General features: G+C 43.3%; 1 protein-coding gene across 2 annotated transcripts in view; it reads right to left on the reverse strand.

The window, feature by feature from the left end:
- PDHX (pyruvate dehydrogenase complex component X) overlaps window positions 1–22,431 on the reverse strand; it is a 122,938-nt gene that overhangs the window by 1,883 nt on the left and 98,624 nt on the right. For both annotated transcript variants that reach the window (XM_025213258.1, XM_025213731.1), the window contains 2 exons: window positions 14,837–14,995; window positions 4,637–4,701 (listed from right to left, as the gene is read on the reverse strand). In XM_025213258.1, the coding sequence (XP_025069043.1) occupies window positions 4,637–4,701; window positions 14,837–14,995 (224 nt within the window). The remainder of the gene's footprint in view (window positions 1–4,636; window positions 4,702–14,836; window positions 14,996–22,431) is intronic.

Consider the following 22,431-nt stretch of genomic DNA (forward strand, 5'->3'; position numbering starts at 1 on the left):
ACCCTCTTCTCATGCTGGGTGGGCAGCCTGCAGCACCTGCCAAATCAGATGAGGGCCTACCGAGCTCCACTGCAGGGGCTAGGTAGTTCAGCTCCAGCAAGATCAGGCCTTCGACTGATGCTGCTGGTTGAGTCAAACTGCTCGGCCCCTCTTCTCTTCTCAAGCCAGGTGGACAGCCAGCATCACTTGTGGAATCAAGGGCCCAATCCTGCTGCAGCCAAACTGTCTGGCCCCTCTTCTCAGGTTGAGTGGACCCTCAAACGACTCTGCAGGTGCTGCTGACTACGATCAGGCCCTGGCTGCAGCTTGAGCAGAGCGGCCAGGCAATTTGGCTCATCCAATAGTGCCTGCAGCCTCCTGCAGCAAGGGAGTTAATAGAGCAGCCACAGATTTTTGCTCCCTTCTCCACTGCAGCTGCCTGCATTTTCCCTGTGAACATTTTTAAGTATTGGTATTTTTAAGATCTTGTTTTCTTCATTCTATTTTTCAAAAACCAGCTGTGCATCTTGAGGCATGTGGTATGCAAGGAAATACAGTACATCATTTCTCAAATGTACAGTATTCTGAGCATAGGAAAAGGAACGAAGACAAGAGACATGTAGTAAAGGAGGAAGGAGACCAGTTATTGTTCCCTGAATGCAAAAGAACATTTCTCCTTCAGCCTTCTCTACAGCTGATAAGTGCAGAGTGCTGGTCAGGGATGAAACAGTTCAAGTCATTTTTGTTTTCTCCTAATCTTAGGTCACCCATATATCAGTCTGCACTCGAATATAAACTGAAACAGCTGTCAGTTACAAAGATTACTGATGATGAAACCGTGTAATTACAGCAACTAATCATTACCAAGGCACAAGTAAACTATAAGTTCTACCCTCTTTTTCCTAGGGGTATGGTCACCTCTGAGGAGGACGGGGTGGTAGACAAAGGATTATACAAGCTCTTCACATAAAACATATATATATATATATGGAGATGCTAGAACAGATCATAAGTTTACCACACTTCTTTTACAATCTGAATGCTATTGTTTTTTCTTTTCTTCCCACTGAAGCCATTACTGTTAAGTAGGACATCTATTCCTCCACTGCTGGATTCCCACTACATCTTTTTTCTGCTGAAATACTTATGACCATCTAAGAGAGATTTTCTTTTGACAGATACTTCAGCTTGAAAATGCCATGTAAAAGAAATTGTTCTGTACTCTAGGCAGTTGTAGTCCAATTATGCTTCCCATATTAACAGCTTTATTTTTGTGAAATATCTTTATTGCTAGAGTGTCTTTATTGCTAGCGTCCCAAAACATAGTCACCAATTCTTCATTATAAATCCAGATTTGTGTCAATGCTATTAAAACTCTGCACAGTTAATAAAAAAAAATTGCAAGTAGTCAGAAGTTAAGATTTCCATAGCAGTGTTAGCTACTGTGTTTAATGGTACTATTGGTCATAAAATGTAATATATTGAGATGCACATTTCACCAGAAAAAAAAAGAATTGGATAAGATGAAGTCAGGTTAATACTGCTAATATACATTTAACTACGAAACTGCCTGAACATTTATGATTTTAACTGTGCAACTGTGTCAATACATTTAAATGTTGGCATTTGGCCCATGCCATTTATTTAATTTTTCTGTATTTCATTTCCTCTTTTTGTAGTGTTCATTTTAAAGAAAAAGGACATAAATGGTCTGATATAGGCTTTAAAATGCACAGCTCACAGATCGATGTGAGAGCTAAGACAGCTTTCCAGCTTTTTTCTGCAATGCAGGATTCAATTAGGCAAGAGCACATGTGAGGTCTTTGCAATAAAAGGAGATGGACATTTCTTATTTAAAAGGTTGCAATTTACCTTACAAAGCAAACATTTGATACTGGGTTTTCATAACTACAAAATGTCTTGTAGAAGAAACCAGCCTCTACTACATATGGACTTACATACTGCATTTGCACAAATTCAGAATAACTCTGAATTTAAGACGACCTCACAACAATTAGATGCTAGACATGGAAAATGTGTATTTACATTTGTTATCATTTTCCATTTCTAGAATCTAATTATTGGAGGGTCATCTTAAATTCATCCCTCCCATGGCTGCAGCAGGGAAATGGCTGCAGGAGGGCAGGTGGTAAGTAGGGCAAGCAGAGGGAGAGTCAAATGCACAACCTAAGTCTATTCCATCTCGGAGGAAAGGCAGCAAGAGGGCACAGCCCCCCTGGCTCTCCAGGGACCTAGCAGACCTCCTGAGGCTAAAAAGAAAGGATACAAAGGATGGAGGATGGGAGTCACCTCCAAGGAGGATTATTCTGCACTGGTCTGGTCCTGTAGGGAGCAGACCAGGAAAGCCAAGGCTGCAACTGAACTCCAACTAGCTTTGAGCATCAAGGACAATAAAAAGTCCTTTTTCAGATATGTGGGGAGCCGGAGGAAAAGCAGGGGCTACTTTATGTTAATTTGCTCAGCAAGCAGCTTCTCTGATGTCAACAGACGTTTCCAGTGCTTAGTCCTTCTGGATATCAGACCATATATTTTATCTGCCTAAGTAAAGGGTTTGAGCGACATCAGAGAGAATTTCAAAATTGTGGTGCCTATCTTCAAGAAAGGGAGGAAAGTGGATCTGGCAAACTACAGGCCCATCATCCTGACCTCTATCCTGGGGAAGGTCTTAGAAAAGTTTATTAAAGAGGCCGTCCTTAATGGACTGGCCGATGCCAACATCTTAAGGGATAGCCAGCACGGGTTTGTTGCGGGTAGGTCTTGCTTGACCAATCTCATTTCCTTCTACGACCAGGTGACCTATCACCTGGACAAGGGAGAAGAGATTGATGTCATATATCTTGACTTCAAAAAAGCCTTCGATCTGGTGTCCCATGATCGCCTCTTGGAGAAACTGGCCAATTGTCGCCTTGGGTCCTCCACGATCCACTGGCTGGAAAATTGGCTCCGGGGTCGGACCCAGAGGGTAGTAATCGATGGAAGTCACTCATCGTGGTGTCCTGTGACCAGTGGGGTCCCCCAAGGCTCTGTCCTTGGACCCATACTGTTCAACATCTTCATTAATGATGTGGACACTGGAGTCAGAAGCGATCAGAACTGGCCAAGTTCGCCGATGACACCAACCTTTGGGGCAAAGCATCCACACCAGAAGACAGGCGGGTGATCCAGGCTGACCTGGACAGGCTCAGCAAGTGGGCGGACGAGAATCTGATGGTGTTCAACGCCAATAAATGCAAGGTGCTCCACCTTGGGGAAAAAAACCCGCAGCATCCTTATAGACTCGGCAGTGCTATGTTGGCTAGCACTATGGAAGAAAGAGACTTGGGGGTCATCATTGACCACAAGATGAACATGAGCCTGCAATGCGATGCGGCGGCTAGTAAAGCGACCAAAACGCTGGCTTGCATCCATAGATGCTTCTCAAGCAAATCCCGGGACGTCATTCTCCCCCTGTACTCGGCCTTAGTGAGGCCGCAGCTGGAGTACTGTGTCCAGTTTTGGGCTCCACAATTCAAAAAGGATGTGGAGAAGCTTGAGAGAGTCCAGAGAAGAGCCACGCGCATGATCAGAGGTCAGGGAAGCAGACCCTACGATGACAGGCTGAGAGCCCTGGGGCTCTTTAGCCTGAAAAAGCGCAGGCTCAGGGGTGATCTGATGGCCACCTACAAGTTTATCAGGGGTGACCACCAGCATCTGGGGGAACGTTTGTTCACCAGAGCGCCCCAAGGGATGACGAGGTCGAATGGTCACAAACTACTTCAAGACCGTTTCAGGCTGGACATAAGGAAGAACTTCTTTACTGTCCGAGCCCCCAAGGTCTGGAACAGCCTGCCACCGGAGGTGGTTCAAGCGCCTTCATTGAACACCTTCAAGATGAAACTGGATGCTTATCTTGCTGGGATCCTATGACCCCAGCTGACTTCCTGCCCTTTGGGCGGGGGGCTGGACTCGATGATCTTCCGTGGTCCCTTCCAGCCCTGATGTCTATGAAATCTATGAAATGGCCTGACCCCTGCCCCCACACCTCCCCACATCACTTGCTCTCCCATGTTGCCCATCCCCCCCATGGCCCTGCACCCCTGCCACTTTTCCCCCACCTGCCTGCCCTGCCTCAGCACCTGGGCCTTCTAGCACCTCCCCCCACTTGTTTCCCCCTTCCACTCGCCCCCTCTCCTGCCCCCTCCACCTGCCTGAGTCCCCTGATGCCAGCCCCTCCTGGCACCTACCCCCTCCAAGTTGCCTTCCATCCTCCCTGCTCCCTCCCATGCCATCACTGTCACATGCCTTCCCCTTCCATCCCTGGCTCTGGCTAGGGCCCTGCTCTGGCCTGGGGCAGGGGGCATGAAGCCATGCTCTCTGCTCTGGCTGCCTCAACCAGAGTCAGAGCTGCAACAGGAAGTTAAATGGAGGCAGACAGACATGTCCAGAAATCTTGTTAAAGAAGTTTCTCTCCTGACACAGAACGCAGACTAGCTCATACTCTTGAATTCCTGTATCTTTTCTCATAATCACATAATGCATTTTCACACGTATACTGGCTGATTCTACAAGATAATGTGTTCACTCACAACAGAATATCTGAGTGCACGACAGTCCCAAGCCCATATTGTACCTACAAAATACTGATGAAGACTTTTACCTAAAAGATCCTCCCTGGTATTCTTCAGGTAACAATTTTCCATCTCTTGCTTTCTTTGCTAAAGCCTAAGAAAATGAAAATAGAAAACAACAGTTCATTCAAAATGTTAGAATAGAGTTGTAGCAATGTAACTGGTGCAATAAAAGATACCATCTACCCAAATCCTTGCCTCATTTTATAAGAAGCTATTTCATAACCTGCATAGTGGAACTCTGATTTGGTTACAATAGTTGTGTTAATTTCAATGGGATTAAAGGGGCCTAGCGAGGAAAGGGTATTACTATAATGCTGTCACTGCACAACATTAAGCAGTTAAATACGGTTCAGAGTTCCAAGACCAGAGACCTCAGCCTGCATAGTCCAATGGCAGCAACTGCCATTTAAAATTCCTTAATCTTTTTAAAAAAATTAAAGATACTAAAAAAAGAAGTAAAAAATCATGAAGGCACTTGAAATGTGAAAATTAAAGGCTTACTTAATATTTTACAATAACTTTACTCCCTTTCCTTTTGGCTTGTAAAGGAACATGTCTCACCCAACTTGAAAACCTTTTAGCTAGTATTAAAAATAAAATTAAAATGTCCTGGAGAAAAAAAAAGTGTTAGTTGAGATTGTCTGGAACAGTTGCAATGACCTTTTACAAATAATTTAGCCTTCTTTTGTCTTCAAGGAAGTAAGGGCCTTGGCTGACATTTGTGGCAATTGTAAATAATTACAATAATAATAAAGTGCAACATGCCCACATGGTTCAGCCAATTTATTATGATAAAAGGGCAAACCACATTTAATATGGAACATTTTTGTGGTTGGTTTGTACCACACTTTAATCTGAAATGCACACGTGGGTGGATTTGGGCTACACAGCATGGCTTAAAAGTCCCCATATGCCATTCAGACTGAGACATGTCTACTACAGGGGGAGCTGGGAATGGAGAAGCCCCCCACTCTCCAGCTTCCTCATACCTAGATGCGTGCAACCAGCTGCACGCCCTTGCAGATCCTCAATGGGATCTGAGGAATTTCATCCCAGATCCCAACAACTGTGCATGCTGCCATGCCAGATTGAACACTGGGCATGGCAGGATGCTCAATTGCTAGGATTCAGGATAAAATTCCTCAGATTCCAATATGCATGCAGCATGTGCCAGGGTCCTAATAAAAACACATGCATAACCACAGATAACACAATAACAAAAGTAGAAAGTGTTGTTTATACCTCTGGTGCTGACCCTTACAATCTCACTGGAGAAAGACAGATATAGCACATAGCTTTAGCATCCAACTGGGGACCTGGTAAACTCATAACAATTTCACTGCTTAAGACACTACTTTAAATGGTCTTGCAGGTTCACAGCATTGCTTGGCTAGCTAAGCTAGCCTTTTATTAAATGGAAGTCAAAGGGAGACAGAGAAGAAATAGGGGGGGGGGGCAGAGAGGAGGGGGAAGTGACAGGAAAAAAAGGATGAAAGCATGGACTCAAGTCTGACATCCCAGATGCTGATCAAGAGGATAAAAAACGGAGGCCAGAAGAAGTGGTGGCTCTCTCATTTGGCCTGCTTTCTTTGAAGATAAGGAAATGGAAGCCTAGCAGTCTCTTACAGCCCAGAAGGCAGCAGTTTCCAGCATTACCTCAAACTCTTTATCAAGCATCTTATAAGAGGCTGGTGGTAAGAATAGCTAATTCCCTCGTTTCTCCTCCATTAATTCACCCTAATTTCTGATTAATCAATTTTGGTTCATTCTCCTTTTCTTTACTAGTGTTTTTAAAGTTTTGGAGCAGGATCTCGAAATGCGGCAAGGGTTTGGGCCAGGCCCACCCAGAAATATGCATTCACATTTGTCCAAGTTAAAAGCCTTTGAAAAAACAACCAGCTTGCACACACACAGGAGAGATTGTTTTGGCTGTTAAAAATCACAATATCTGAATAGTTTGTTCTTGCTGAACATGCTCCATCCTCTCATAACTATTCATATTGATCAAACTGCACATGAGTCTTCCCCAAAGAGCTCTTACATATGGACTGAGTACACATGCATAGTCCCAACACAATGAATGAATGAATGAATGAATGTGATGCTGCATAGGGCTTCAAATGGTTTTCCCTGTAACTATTATTTTCAGTTGCTCTGGATCAGGGTAGGGCTACCACCAGAAATAAAAAGAGGGATATTAACATCCGTCGCATCCAGAGGGGTGGGAAGGCTATAGTAGTTCATCCTGGCAAAAAAGCTGCAGCTAAGGGTAGAAGGAGGAGTAAACTGTGTGCGGGCCGGGAGCGCCCCGAGCCCTTTTTCGCGCTGTACGCGGGCTGTGGCCAGCAGCCCGGGCACGCGGGGGCGGAGAGGGAAGGCCTTCGCTCTGGAATTAGGCACGGACGCGTATCGGTAGTTTAAAAGATTGTTTACTTACACCGAGATGGCAATGGTGTAGGCTGGAAAGCTTGATTAAGTTGCAGTTACAGGAAGAGAAAAGAAAACAAAAACTCGAACCTGCAGAACACGAGGGTACGTCGCATAGGGTTCCGGCGACGAGAAAATAAACCTGCAGGACTCGAACCCGGGTAGAAGAGCTCTGAGGCCGATCGTAAGGGCTCACACGAAGTTTGTCAGGCTCCGTGGGTTCTTCCGTTCACTCATCCACACGAAGTTTGCTAGGCTCCGTGGGTTCGGTTCGTAGCGCATGGGAGGGGTACGTCTAGGAATTCTATCGGCGACGGGGAGAGGCTAGAGATTGATCAGATCTCCGTTGCCTGCTTCAAATGCACTGGGTCCGTGAGGATCCGCAGCGCTTAGAGATCTTCACACAGCGTGAAGTCTCTTCCTCCCTTGTTCGTGGAGTCCTCCAACTTGGGCGGAAACCACTCAAGCCTCTTATACGGCTAGCAAGCCAATCACTAGCCGCCACGTGTGAATAATTTAGAACTGGCCAATAATGGGACTCAAATTAGCATACCAATGGCGGGAACTCTTTGCAACGAGCATCCCCTCTCTGCAGCAAAGAAATGCACCCTGCAAAACAAGCTCTAAATTGGCGGGAAATTCTCCCTTGCACCGGGGTTCTCCTCTACAGCAGAAAACTCCACTGTGCAAGGAAGCTGCAATTTAGCGGGGACAATTTAGCAGTGCCGAAGCACGCACAAATAAAAATCACACCTTTTGGGTTGTGACAAACTGTAACAGACTGGTGAAGCAGAGAAAATTAGTATGGGGAAATTTTTGACTAGGAATTGGAGTGGAAGACAGTAAGGTAGGTAGGCAAAGCTGCTAAGGCCAGGAGATTGAAAACTAGGATAGAGAAGGCTGAGACTGAGAGCTGATGAGGGAAATAGGGCAGGGACTATCAGCCAGTTGGCTGGAGGAACATTGAAACTGATGAAACATTCAGGGAGGGAGGAGACTGGCTGCATAAGGAGACTGGGAGTAATGGAAAGGAGAGACACTTGACAAGACACTGGATTGAAGAGAACTGGAAGAGTCAGAGAAAAGAAATCAGAGCTGGGTGAAGACTCTGGAATGGATGACAAGCCCAAGAAAGAAGGAAAATCTGGAACTGTTCGCAAGAACTGAGTGTCAGAGGGTGAACGACAGAGAGAAATATTACTCAGTAACGAAACCGTTCTAGGATGAGAAGCCTGATATTTGGAAACTAGTAATGGATATGCACAGTCAGGCATGATGGGGTGGATAATACAGAGCAGAATAGCCAAATTTAGGGAAAAAGGCAAGAGTCCATGCCCATTACAGATTATCCTCGCCTCTGCCCACTCACTAAACTTGAAGGAAATACAAGGTTCTCAACTCTCAGCATTTTGCTGCTTTTAGAAAATAACTTGAGAACCAACACAATGTTTGCCTTACCCCATCTAGTATCAGTCAGAAAAGACCACAATCAGTTACTACATTACTATGGTATTCCAAGTACCATAGGATCGTGCAACACCTCTGTAGGTTCAAAACCTGTTCATGACTCTGATGGGAGTTGATATGGTGCTTTGTGATAGAATCTCTAGGTTTAAGGGAGAGAGGGGAGTTGTTTGTTTTTAATAAAAAGAAATTTAAAAACTACACTGAAAAGACACAAAATTAGGTTGCAAAAGCCATAGAACCATATAAAATAAGGGTTGGAAGGGACCTCAAGATGTCACCTAGTCCAACCCGCTGCTCAAAGCAGGACAATCCCCAACTAAATCATCCCAGCCAAGGCTTTGTCTAGCCAGGTCTTAAAAACCTCCCAGGATGAAGAGTCCACAACCTCTCTGGGTAACCTGTTCCAGTGCTTTACTAATCTCCTAGTGAGAAAGTTTTTTCCCAAAATCTAATAACCTTCCCTTGTTGCAACTTGAGACCATTGCTCCTTGTTTTGTCATCTGCCACCACTGAGAACAGTCCAGCTCCATCCTCTTTCGAACCCCTCTTCATGTAGTTGAAGACTGCTGTTAAATCCCCTTAGTCTTCTCTTCTCTAAACTAAATAAGCCCAGTTCCCTCAGTCTTTCCTCACAAGTCGTAAGCCCCAGCCCCCTCACCATTTTTTTTTCCCTGCGCTGGACCCTCTCCAATTTGTCTACATCCTTTCTGTAGTGGGGGGCCCAAACAATTCTCCAGATGTGGCCTCACCAGTCCTGAATAGAGGAGAATAATCATTTCCCTTGACCTACTGGCAATACTCCTACTGATGTAGCCCAGTATGTCATCAGCCTTCGTTGCAACAAGGGTGCACTGTTTGCTCATATTCAGCTTATTGTCCACTTTAACCCCTAGCTCCTTTTCTGCAGAACTGCTGCAGCCAGTCAGCCCCCAAGCCTGTACTGGTGGTGCATGGGATTGTTCCAACCTACATGCAGGACTCTGCACTTGTCCTTGTTGAACCTCATAAGATTCCTTTTGGCCCAACCTCCAATGTGTTTAGGTCACTGAATCCTAGCCCTACCCTCCAGTATATCTACTACTCCCCCCCAGCCTGGTATCATCTGCAAACTTTCTGAGGGTGTGCTCTATGCCATCTTCCAGGTCACTGATGAAGACATTGAGTACAACTCAATCCAGGACTGACACTGTTACATGCAAACTATTCAAATTCTGTATGAAGGCATAATTATTACATTTTCTCAAAAAGATTATGGCCCTCACCACCTGAGCATCCATGTGCATTATAGACATAAATGCATCTTCCCAAACCCCTGTAAAATAAGAAAACATTCTCATTTAATTGACAGGGGAGCTAAGGTACACAAAGATTATGATTAAAAATATGAGATTTGGGTGCCTAGTTTGAAACTATGGAATTTATTATTTTCAGTTTATGTAACATAAATCTATTAATCTATACCAACCATGGACTAGCCAGCATTTCTGCAAATCAGTTCCTACAGTCAGGCACTCAGACAATGAGGGAATCTCATGTCACTCATTACTGATCATGTATCAACAGTTTGGTTTAAATGAGTTGCCCAGCATCAAACTGACTGAAACTCTGTACCAGGCAGCGAGAACTCAATTTCTCCAGTGAAGCATTCAACTGTTTTCACCAACTGAATGACTGTAACCCCCTGCCTTATTCACTGCAAACCTTCCAACTCCTATAAACACACAGCAGTGGTCCTATGGACAAAAGCTTTTTTCAGTATACAGCAAGCCCATGCTGTGCTCTGAATGAAGCAAGGATTCTGTGAAAAACATACCATGTGAGTTTACAATTAAAGATGGTGTCACAATGCACGTGAACAGGAGGGGCAGATTTTGGCTGAGCATGAAAACTTATTTCAGGAATCTCCTAATTGCCAAGTATTTGACTTTCCAACCTTAATTTTGCTTTTCATGTCATTTTTGTGCAAACTTGTACCTACTTTATATGAAAGATCACAAGCTATAAAAAGTCAAGCCACAGACTATTAATATAGCAGTCAAAGTTGGTACTTAATAAAAGGGAAGATAATGGGGTTGTTCTCTTTAAAATGTCAAGTAGCATGCATTACCCCACACTGGAACAACAGCAGCACTATGCCTTTTTTCCAGGCAAAAGCAACTATTTCCAAAACTCATCAGAGCATGTAAGACGAGACGCTTTCCCCCATGCTGACTAGGAGGTGTGGGGGGGACCTCATCTTATATTTGAGTAAATGCTTGATATTGCAAAAACATCTGCAATTAAAAAGTAATTCAAATTGCTCAGATAAGAATTTGACATATGGGCTGAATACTGGCCATAAGCAATGGACAACTATGAACAGCAGTTTACAGAAGAGAGAGGCATTTCTTTGATCATTTTTAGGATTAGTCTAATTACATTTTAACTATGTGGCAGAGAGAATAAAATGCTGAATTCATGAACTTCAAGATACTAAACTGGAAGCAATGCCGTAGTGACAACAAAACTACATATCTTCACTTTTCCCTATGTGGAAAAAGATCTGGTTTTTTTCCATCCAAAAAGCAAACAGAGGGGAAATAGCAAAGATCAAAATCTCCTATTCTAACGGGCAGTGAGAATCAGATGTTTTGGTACATACTCAGAAAACCATATGAAAAGGTTCTTACATTTTAGAGGGACTGCTTGAAGAATGAGGTACAATTCTACAAAAGGGCATCATAATCTTGCCCAGGGGTTCTACTTATTTAGCTTTTTGGAAATTTGTTTGGAAAAACATAAAGGTCAAAAAGGAAAACATGTATAATTTGTTCAGAAGTAAAGCAAAGTTCAGCCAAATCAATGGCAATGTTCTGATATGCCTACTGCAGATAAGTTTGGTTTGGTTCTAAGTGAGGATGGAGAGTTGACCAAGTGCAATTACAAAGGGCAGTATTTTTAAGTTGTACTCCTTTTCTCTCTTTAAGCTTTACCAAACTACTTTTTCCTTGACACTCGTTTGTCTACATGAAATTTGCATCAAAATTATGCTTCTTAGGTAGCAATACTTCTAGGTGTTTTTCTTTTATGAATTGGAAGTTCGCATTAAATAAAACTTTTGTTCTATGGAGATAAGCAATTAGTAAAAATATTTGCTACTTTCCTCTCTTTTTTCTCCCCTTGACAGTCAAGGTAGCTAGAGCTTGGTTGACAGGGCCAATTAGAGAGACACCAGAACAGTTATCTAAGAACTACCTCCAGTGTAGGACCCACTCCCAGGAGATAGAAAATAATTTTTATTTGTGCTTTTGTTATTCTGCTCAACTATGTTAATATATTGCATTGCTACAACATGTTTACGAGAGAATTCAGACCACCTAATGAATAGTAATGAAGTAGCATCACAACTTCCTTATAAGGCACATGTTCTTATCCCTTTTTTGCAGATGAATGCTCGTACTTTGCTTTGAAACTATAAAACAATGATTTTATGATCTGAACTGCCTCTGAATCTTATGTCTATGATATAAGACCTTACTTCCACTGAAAATAATGGCACTTACCTATGGTAATGCAAAACAAAGTCAGAACTGCAACTCGAGTCAGGATACATTAATTTACATTGCAACTAGAAAGAATCTCAGTTTCATGAAAGAAGGTGAAAAAGTTTGTTTTGTAACAGTTCTGCCTCCATCCACAACATAACTTTTGAATAATGCAGCTAGACACTCATTTAAACATGGTTACTAGAGAGGATGACCCAACACATCAGCAAAATTTGTTGAGCCAGATATTTTCTAATGGGTGCTTTCCAATAAAAATATAGGGACCTTTCCTTCTTCTGAGATGAGCCTAAATGGGATAAAAAACAGTGGTTGGAAGAATGGTGAATGAAGGCAAATATTTACGTCTCATCTGTGACGCTGATGTCCCGGCAAACAATTTTCTACCCTGTAGCTGCTTATAAGGAATCTTTCTATCAAGACTCTGAAAGGCTGCAGTGAACTATTGAGTACAATTATTGTAGCTGGGTTAAACTACTAATTAGGAAATATAATGGGTTCTGATCCCAAAGAGCCACTGATGTGCTAAACAATCCGTAAGATTTTTAACAGAACAGGATACAGAAGGATACCATAAAGCAGAAAAATTGCTCTATTATGGCCACTGAACTGCAAAAGCTTGTTGGCGATATATCTCAAACAGTCTCAATAAAAAAGACTCAAAGCTAACCCAGGGCATTAGAAAACTTTGACAGCATAGAATAAATATAAAACCTATAAAGAGAATATACAGGAACTTGTACTTTAAAAAAATATCTAAAAGTAATTACAAAACCAGAGAAAGGCATCCATAGAAAGAACCCTTGTCTACACAACAGGGATAGTAAGAATATATAAAATAGGTGAACAAAAACTACTCACATGATCAAAATAAAGGTAATTTCATGTACACATGACCTGGAAATTAGTCAGAATTAGCACAAGGCAATAGGGGACACAGATGTAATCCAGCCATCAGGTGAAGCATCTGCCATACTATATGGGGACTCTCTCTAATCACAGTCTCTTAGATTAAAAAAGTGAAATAAAAATATTTTTCCAGTGCATATTGAAGTTGCTAAAGAAACAAAATTATGTCCATGGGTACACTCAATCCTGCACCCTTTCCTATGTTAGATCTAAGTATAGGTATGCAGTAGCTGCAGATGAATAGTCTAATTGAAAAGAAGAAAGGACTTGTAGAGATGAAAAATGTTTATCTTACGATCATAGAACACCTATACACAAGCAGCAAGGCTGCTCCAACGCGCTGTAATTACAGTGCGTTGGAGCAGGCTCAATTAAATCAAGTCTGCTGGAGAGTGGCAATTACTGCGCTCCAGACTCCAACATCTTGTGTCAGCATCCCCAATAAAAATGGCGGTGGGGGTGCTTTAACGAAAGCTTGCGCCGCCATTTTTAAGTGCGGGGATGCTGATACATGGGATGCTCCAGGCGCTTTAAATAGGGGTATATAAACACCCATAGTGTTTAAGAATAATCCATTTTGGAACTCTTTCCAACAGTGCAGTGCTTCACAACAGTGCATTATCTTGCACAGAGTCAGTGATAGGAAATTAATCCTTTTTCTACCATCTTCTTGTAACTGTAGTTCTCACATTCTTAACCTGCGTTGTTGGTTCAATGTACTTTTATGTACTGCGATTACAGAAAAGGAGATCTGAGAATAAGCAGCCTCTTGGAAAGAGTAACTGAACAGCTATATTAACCCAACACAGAAGCAGAGGTCAGTGAGGGAATTTGAAGTGTTTATTGTATTCTCTACTATCCTTGCCTTCTTGACTAGCTGGTAGGTCACTGAATTGCCTGACTTTTCTATCACAGCTGACATAAACTATTCTCTTTCAATAACGGTTATATTTTTTTGTTTATTTTCATAAGCGTTGTTACTGTGAAGTGGGGAAAAAACGTGTCTTTCTTTCTTCTTCCAACCCTGGTACGCAGAAAAAATTCCACGCGGAGTGAAACTGGGTGAAATGACAGACAGGAGGAACACTCATGCCTGCATTCACGTAGCTTTACACTCCAACAGTTTGCTTACCCCACAAGGGGAAGATTACACCTACATAAGGGTCTCTGTGGTAGCAAAGAGCTGTCATTGTGACTCCCAAGCCACAACTGATTTTCTGCAGCGAATGAGAAAGAGAATCAGCTGGGGTACTCCTGTACCTCAGCTACTCCTGCCTTCCACAGCAGCCTTCTGGCATTGTCAGTGACAGCTGTCACAATTAGAGTAGCTCTAATTTGCACCTGGCTTGGCATAATGTAGCCCTATGGTCTGGGAGGCACAAAGCTAGCTAAAAGCCACCTTTGAGTAAAGCTTCTTTTCTGACTTCTGCTGAGCACACAATGGCTAGCCACAAATCAGGGCTGTAATATATAAAACAAAACAAATGGCTCCCCATCTACTTTCTAGAAAAAAAGACAGTGCAATTACTGAAAAATCTGAAATTACTTAATCTATTGCTAACAAAAGTTTGCCTAAATATATCAGTGTGATTTAAATGCTGAAGGCTGTAAATTTCTGTTTAACAAACAGCATTTAGCTGAGATTTCACTCAAAAATAAAATGGGCTAAATTATCATTCTATTTAAAAACAAGACTGCTGAGAAAATGAAGAGTGGCAATTTATTATATTAGTAATTTTCAAATCTCAAAATACAGCAGCATCTTTAAAACCATTCTGAAACTGCTTTTAAGATCATTCACCTTCATCCAGATCATACCATATTCTTGGCTGCAAGAAACTAAACAGCCATTCCTAAGCCTCCTGTATATCCAAGACTTACCTTTGCAGAAGCAGCAATTTCCTGTACTCCCTTGGCAGCAGCATCTCTTATGATTGGTGTAATAAGACCTCGGTCTGTTGCCACAGCAATAGAAATGTCGATGGATTGCAGCTGCCTAGGGCCCTCCCCATCCCAGGTCACGTTCACATCTGGCATTTGCTGAAAAACAGAAACACGAGACATAGCTGTTAAAAGAATAATGGTGCAACCAATTATTAATGAAAAGGAAAGCCCTTTAAAATGCATGGAATTATGTAGGCATTTACCAAAGTAATTAGAATGCTATTTTAGACTGAAGGCAAGAACAGGTCACATCTGTCATCAGGATTGCCATGAGCAAGACAAGGAAAATAATAATACAAGACTTACCCTGAAGGTCTAAGAATAGACTTACTTTATTAGCAAGTATCTATTTAAACTAACTTTGTCAGCAAGTGTGAATTTATGCAGTGGAGACAGAAATTGTGCAGCAAGGGGGCAACCAGAAGGACTTCTGGATGCTTGGTATTGCTAGGAAACTAATGAATATATTAACAGGAGTCTCTAAATCCCCATTTGGTGTTTATATGCATCACTTTGTGGATTCTTAAAATAAGAGTTACAAGTACGATGACTTGCCCCAACTATAAAGAAATGTAAATTGATGCCTTACATTTACATTTTATACTAGAGGACAGCAAACAAAAGAAAATGAAAGCAGATGCAGAGGTAGTATTAGAGACACATGAGCACAGCCACGTTAATTGCTTTTACACTGCATCCCTTGGGCTCAATTCTGATCAAAGAAGGATTTCACAGATATATTCTAAAGGCTGAACTCCATTACTGGTGTAATGTTAACTTTGCAAAAGGATGGAATCAGATTGGAACTAGGAGACCATTTATGGTAAGATTAAAAGGGCTGAATCATATTAACCATAAAAAGCTTAAGGTGGCTCAGGTAGGTGTGGGGGATAAAATGGCTTGTCTTTAGCCTTCACCTCTAGGTCTCCTTTCAAATGCAATAGGGATCAAATATCAATGTGCCTGCTAAGTGATCTGATCAATAGGCCTTGAATCAGGGTGGCCTCCTTGTCAGGTCTTCGCCAGCCACCCTGCTCCTCAGGTAACCACCCACTTCACTCGCCTGCCATGCCTTGATGAAAAAATGACAGTTGTGACTAAGGCAGGAGGCAACCCATTACTCACCCTGCTGACAAGGGCCTAATACCCAGCCCCGGAGGGCAACTCACATACCATCCCTCTCTCGCTGGGGTCCCATTTACACCACTGGCTCTCACCCAGCCCCTTTCATACTGCCCTCTCTCAGGGGTCACGCTCACACCGTCCGGCCTCACCAAGCTTTGGGTTTAGCTCTCCTCTCCTCAGTCAGCACCGGTGCATCTAATGGGTGTTTCCTACTACCCTCACCTGAGCACTGACTGAGTGATTGTACAACTGTAGGCCTATTTTGCTCCTAGCCCCTTGCTGGGCCACTGTGCCCCCACTGGGCCTCTTCACTCACCCACTCACAGGGCTGCTCTGCTCGTCACCCCTCTCACATAGGGTCACTCAGCTTGTCACCCCTCTCGCACACGGCCTGACTCGCACCCCCAGGCTTAACTCTACTGCCTGGGTGCAGCTCCAGGTCCCTCCTCCAACCTAAGCTCTGCCTCAGGGCTCCTTAATGAGCCCTGGGCTTCCCCTGCTTGTTAGAACACCACCAGCGATGTGGGGCTGGGATTATAAGGTGCCCTGACCCACCTTTCACCAGGGAGGTAACTGGCCTGGCATTTCCTGGGGGCTCCCACGCTACTAGGACCCTCACCAGATCACCCCAGCAGGGTGCAGTTTTAAGTCTTACCCAGAACAAGGGATCACCTCCTCCCCAAAGTCCCTGCCATTACCTCCTGACTCCGGCCAGAGCAGCCTCTCAGCCTGATGTTACCTCCTTCCTCCTGCTGCCTGTTTTGTGCCCTTAAAGTGGCAGGCACCAAAGATGCCATACCATAGGCCTGCTAAGTGTCATGTACTACATGAAGTGTTAGGAAGTCTAGTCTCTAGTGTGAAGGTAAGCCATCAAAAAACAAGTACTGGGATAAATACAAGGACCAAACTCTCCTCTGACACCATGTCAGGGTCAAAGTAGGAAGGAAAAGACATTTGCTAACCTGACTTTGCACACCAAGGCTATCAGTCTCATGTAAGTCACCATAAAAAAAAAAGAAAAAAAAGAAGCAGCTGAAAACAGACCTAAAAACAGAGGCAACCCCCACCCCAGCAATGGAAACACATGCACTTACTTAAGTGCATGTATACCTTTGATAGCAAGGGCAGATGATTATTTTGGCTGGGGAGGTGCTTAACAAGCTTTGGCGAGCTGTTGAGGGCTGTATGAGTAGCCTCACCCCTTGACAGGTACCCTGCCCCCTCGTCTCCATCTAAGGCTAGAAGCCCTGCCCCCTAACCCCTGACCTTTGCCACCAGAAGCTCCTCCCCTTGCCCCCAGAAGCACTCTCATTGGCAACGGGGTTGCTATCTTGGAACCAGAAAAAAACCAAATTATATTCTAAAAATCAAACATCTGCTACAACTTACATTTATTTGATTTTAAAAAATATTGTTATCCTGATTTACATGCATTCATGTAGTCTACATAGAAATGACTGCGTAATAGCTTAAAATGAAGTCTTACTTTTGTATATTGTAGGGGGTGTGGGGGTATGGGTGGGTGGGTATGGGGTTTGTGGAGGGCTGTGGGTGTGTGTGTGAGTATTTGTGTATGTGAGGTGTGGGGGAGGGTGTGGGTGTGTGGGGGGGTGGATAGGTGAGGGTGGGTGTGTATGTTGGGTTGGGGAGCATGTGGGTGTGTGTATGGATGGATGGATGGATGGATGGATGGATATGTGGGGTGTCCATAGAGCCCCTTTCAGCCCAGGCTCCGTGCTCCTACCACCCTGCCCTGGGCCACCTGCTGGTCCTGGCCCCATGGCACCCACCCGCCACCACTTCCCCCACCTGCTATCCGTTCCCCCCTACACTTTCATCTGCTGCTCTGGCACCACACGGTTCCTGGCTGGCTCCTGCTGCACCATACAGTCCTGCCAATGCAGCCAGGAACTGTGTGGTGCCAGAGTCAGCCTGGCCTGGCTGGTACCACATGTAGCCAGCCGGGAATTGTGGGGGTTGGGCCGGCTCCTGCTGCACCAGCAGGGAGAGGGGCAGAGCCAGCCTGGCTCCATAGAGCCCCTGGCAGCCCAGGCTCCGTGCTCCTGCCACCCTGCCCTGAGCCGCCACTGGCATAGGCCCTGCACTCCTGCCCTGCGCTCCAGCCCAGCTGTCACTGTGCTCCTGCCCACTGCTGCCATTGACATTTCCCCACCTTCTCACTGCTTCTCCCATTCTCACTGCCCAACTGCTGGCCAGCCATGCACAATTCCCAGCTGCAGGGTCCTGGACCAAAGAACACAGCAGGAGTTGACACAGCCCCTGTGGACTGGGGCAATCGCTGATGGTCCTCTTCTCCCCCCTGTTTTTATCTGACTGCACTCTCAGGCAGAGGGTGGCGGGGAACAGCCCCAGGGTCGCCAGGCCAAAAGCCTTTGCTAGGCAGAGGTTTCCGGTTGGGCCTTGCTGCTGCTGCCCCTGGGGGTCCTGCCACCAGCTTATCCTGGGTCCTACTGCCACTGGTACCTCATTAGCTTAGACAGGCAGCCACAGAGAAATAATAGTTAATTTTATAAAAAACTTTTAGGGGCCCTGCAGGCTGGATAGAATGGCCTGGTGGGCCAAATCCAGCCTGTGAGCCATATTTTGCCCACCCCTGTTTTATAGGTACCTCCTTTTTCCACAAAAAGGAAGCACTACAGTCTGCTAATATGGGGCATTTAATTCACACAGCACCAATCTATTCCAAACTAGATGTTTCAAGCTGAACTTTAGAAATGAAAGAAGTATGTTTGACTGCATGTGTTTTAAACGCAAGGCAGAAAAGACCTGGAGTGAGTGGATGGTCATCTAGTAAAAGGAGTAGGCTAAGATCCAGGCTTGAGAGTCTCATGGAAACAAGTTTAAAGGTTCATAAAAACATGGAAAGAAATTTGCAAACAAAGAGTTTCATCAGAGAGGATGGTAGAAATGTCTAAGCAACAGCTTTCCAATGAGTAAACTCCAGCAAGATTAGAGTAGCTCCTTTTTTGAGTTAAAGGGATTTTGTTCCTCTCTCTCTCAAAAACGCAGGTTTGGTACAATATCCTTATGCCACAGGCACTCCCCTTGTTCAGCAAAGCACATATGATCTCTTTGCTACCCTCTACCCTAGGCAACACTGTTTTAGAAGGTGTTCTGTACATAGATGGAACAGGTCTCTGCTTTGGGTTCTCTGAGGATAAAACACCTTGAGAAACTTCAAATAATATCATGAAGCAGATAGTTCTATTTTCCATTTCCATTTTACTCCTGGAGGGGTTTTACCAAAAGAGACTGCTAAGCTTATGGTGCTCTGGTTTATTACCTTGTTTTCACAGTGGAGAGCTCACAATGAAGCCCTGAAATTAAAATCTAGAGAGAATATTGCAAAAAAACAAAACAACAAAAAAAAACAAACGAAAAAAAAAAGAAATCTGAAGAATGGGAAGAAAAAAAAGAGAGGAGAAAATAGGAGAAAGTAAGGAGTCAATTTAGTTAACAATACTGGAAAAATGAAGCTCAGGATTTTAAAGATTCTTGATTTTTCTCTATACTAAAGTTGGGCATATGGACATGGGTCCTCTGGATACAGAGCTTTCCACATGAGGCTCAAGAAAACTACAGTCATTAAGATGTTTAGACAGAGTAAATGAGTTGAACAAAAGGTTAAATGAAGTGGAAATCCCAAAAGAGTAAGTTTTAATTTCTGTAACAAAAAATGTAAGGAAATATAGCGTTTCCTCAGGAGGAAAATACTTGCAACAATAGGAATGCATTATTCTTTGGAATAGATGCCCAGAAAATATATGCCATTAGATATTAAATTGAACTCTAGTTTGCCAAATGATATATTAAAGGTGAACAAAGAATGAATGTGATAATAGTCTCTCAGATTAAGATACATATACAGAACATCAATACACACATATATACACATATGTGCGCATACATGTACACACCCCCATATGTATACCCATGCACACACATGTATATTAATATTATTGTATATACCATTGTATATATATTACATATACAATGCATATTAATATGGATATTAATAATAAAATACATATGTACACACATACACACACACGATTATTAATCTACATATAGGGCATTTATGCATGTACCTCTGTCTGCTCTGACGTGCTGGAAATCCAGTGCATCAGAGCAAACTCAATTAATTGAGTCTACGGAGCATGTGAGCTTATATGCCCAGCACTGTCGCGTGCATTTAAACTAAAGCACCTCTGCCATTTTCTCAGTGCTGATTTGCATTTTGCCACTTATATAAGTGTATGTGCCACAGTGCTGGGCAATTTTAAAAGTGCCCGGTGCTGTGGCACATGCATGTGTACAAATGCCCACAGAGATACAATTTAATGATTAATTGATTGTTGTACCTAGGCACTGCAATAACTGCTATTGCTTCATTACAGATGGCAAATTTTCTTTAAAGGATCCAAACAGACTTTTCATAAAAGCTCTCTGGTTAATCTGAATACATTCACAATCAGAGGTCCAGCAATATTTTGGATCCAATTTTACTCAACTGAAGTGAGCAAATTAGGAACCAAGGCTGTCCTTGTGGCTTCACCCAGTTTGTCTGATATGGAGGGTGCTTAGAACTGTGGATGATCTCTCCTGTTGTACCAAACATGCTTAAACAAAAAGCAACAGGGCTGAATTTGTCTCTCATTCACTTCACTGAATTCAGCAGTTACTTCTGATTTGCACTGGTAAGAGGTCAGAATCAGGCTTAAAGTTTCTGACAATGAACATCTTTAACAAGGATCTGAAGCTCTTACTGTGCATGTCTACACATGTGCTTTAATGCACATTAGCTTATTTGTATGTGCATTAAAGCATTTCTTTAAAAATGTGCTATTTAGTTAATGCTCATTAAAATAAGCTAAGAGGCACAGGACTATTCAGTCCAAAGAAGCAAAGGCTCATGGCTGACTCGGTGGCAACCTATCAGTATATAAGGGGCGTGTATCAGGAACTGAGAAAACGTCAGTTCACCAGGGCACCCCAAGGGAAGAAAAGGTCTAATGGTCACAAACTACTGGAAAACCATTTTAGAATGGTTCTAAAATTATGACATTCCAAAATGTCATAATTTCAAAACGGGTTCAGAACTGTGTTAAGTGCTGCAGCTCTGACACCAGGGGATGGGAGCGAGCACCTGAATCCAGGAGAAATGTTCGCACCTATGCCTTGGAACTCCCAGGGGCAGCTGACCTGGGGCTGGGAGTGTTGTCACTTTTCTGCTTTCTGTTGTTTCCTGAACATGAGTTCAATAAACTCTAATAGCATGCAAGTGACTGAAGTCTGCAGTGTCCTCACCCGACTTGGGGTGCAGGTAGGGAAGGAAGAGCACTTGGAGCCACACTTTTTGGTTCCTGGGGGCTTGGGGGCATGATATGGGGCTTTAAATTAAAATAAAATGTCCTTCCCAAAAATATTTCTCCCTAGCTCAGCCACGAGCATTCTGACTAGATACAAGAATTCACTGAATGAAGCCAATGCATAAAGTCTGTATTATGGAAGAGGTTAGACTGAATGATCATAAAGGTCTCTCTGTCCTTAAAATAAAATGTATGAATTCATAAATAAATCACCTGTAGCATATATCCAAGTCATGCACAGCTCATCCCTCAGCAGATCTTTAATAATGTGTATATATTTTATATTATATATAGGAAGAAAGTTGCACTTCAAATTTGACCTTAATTTTGGTTTCTTGAATTACAAGAATGAAAAAGTATGACCTTAACTAAATTTTCTTGAATTACAGAGGTTTTCAGTTGCACTGTTACTTAAGGTAGATTTACATGGGAACCTGAAAATTCAGTGTCCTCACCTGCAGAGTTTAAACAGAGTTTAAACAGAACAAGAATGGATAAAAATATGCAGCAGGATTTACGTACCATAATAAGCAGTAGGTTTTGGATGAGGTAAGTTTTTTGCGGACTAAACCACACACATACTAAAGGACTTGCATGGGATACAAGTCAGCAGAGAATATGGTATTCTGCCTTTATTTTCAGGTGCATGGTCTTAATCACTTTGATAGGAGATCAGAGAATAACAGGGTTAGGAGGGAGCCCAAAAGTAATCTAGTCCAGTGTTTCTCAACCTGTGGGTCACAACCCAAAAGTGGGTTGCAAGAATATTTGAAAGGATCATGAGCAAGTCCCAGAAACACATAGGAAAGAATGGGTTTCCCCTTGTAGGCTGGCAGCCTTCCAGACTGCAAGGAGCTGCTTGGGGTGATTGGAGGCAGCAGGCACACATGAATCTGTGCATGCACATGCATGTGGCCAGTATGCAGCCAGGCAGGGTCGTGGGAGCAGCCCCAGCAGCTGGATGCAGGTAAGCGTGTGGGGAGTGTGGGTCGGAGGTCCAGGGCTTGTAGACTGTTT

The sequence above is a fragment of the Alligator sinensis genome, unplaced genomic scaffold (assembly GCF_000455745.1).
Source record: "Alligator sinensis unplaced genomic scaffold, ASM45574v1 scaffold442_1, whole genome shotgun sequence".
Lineage (NCBI taxonomy): Eukaryota > Metazoa > Chordata > Crocodylia > Alligatoridae > Alligator > Alligator sinensis.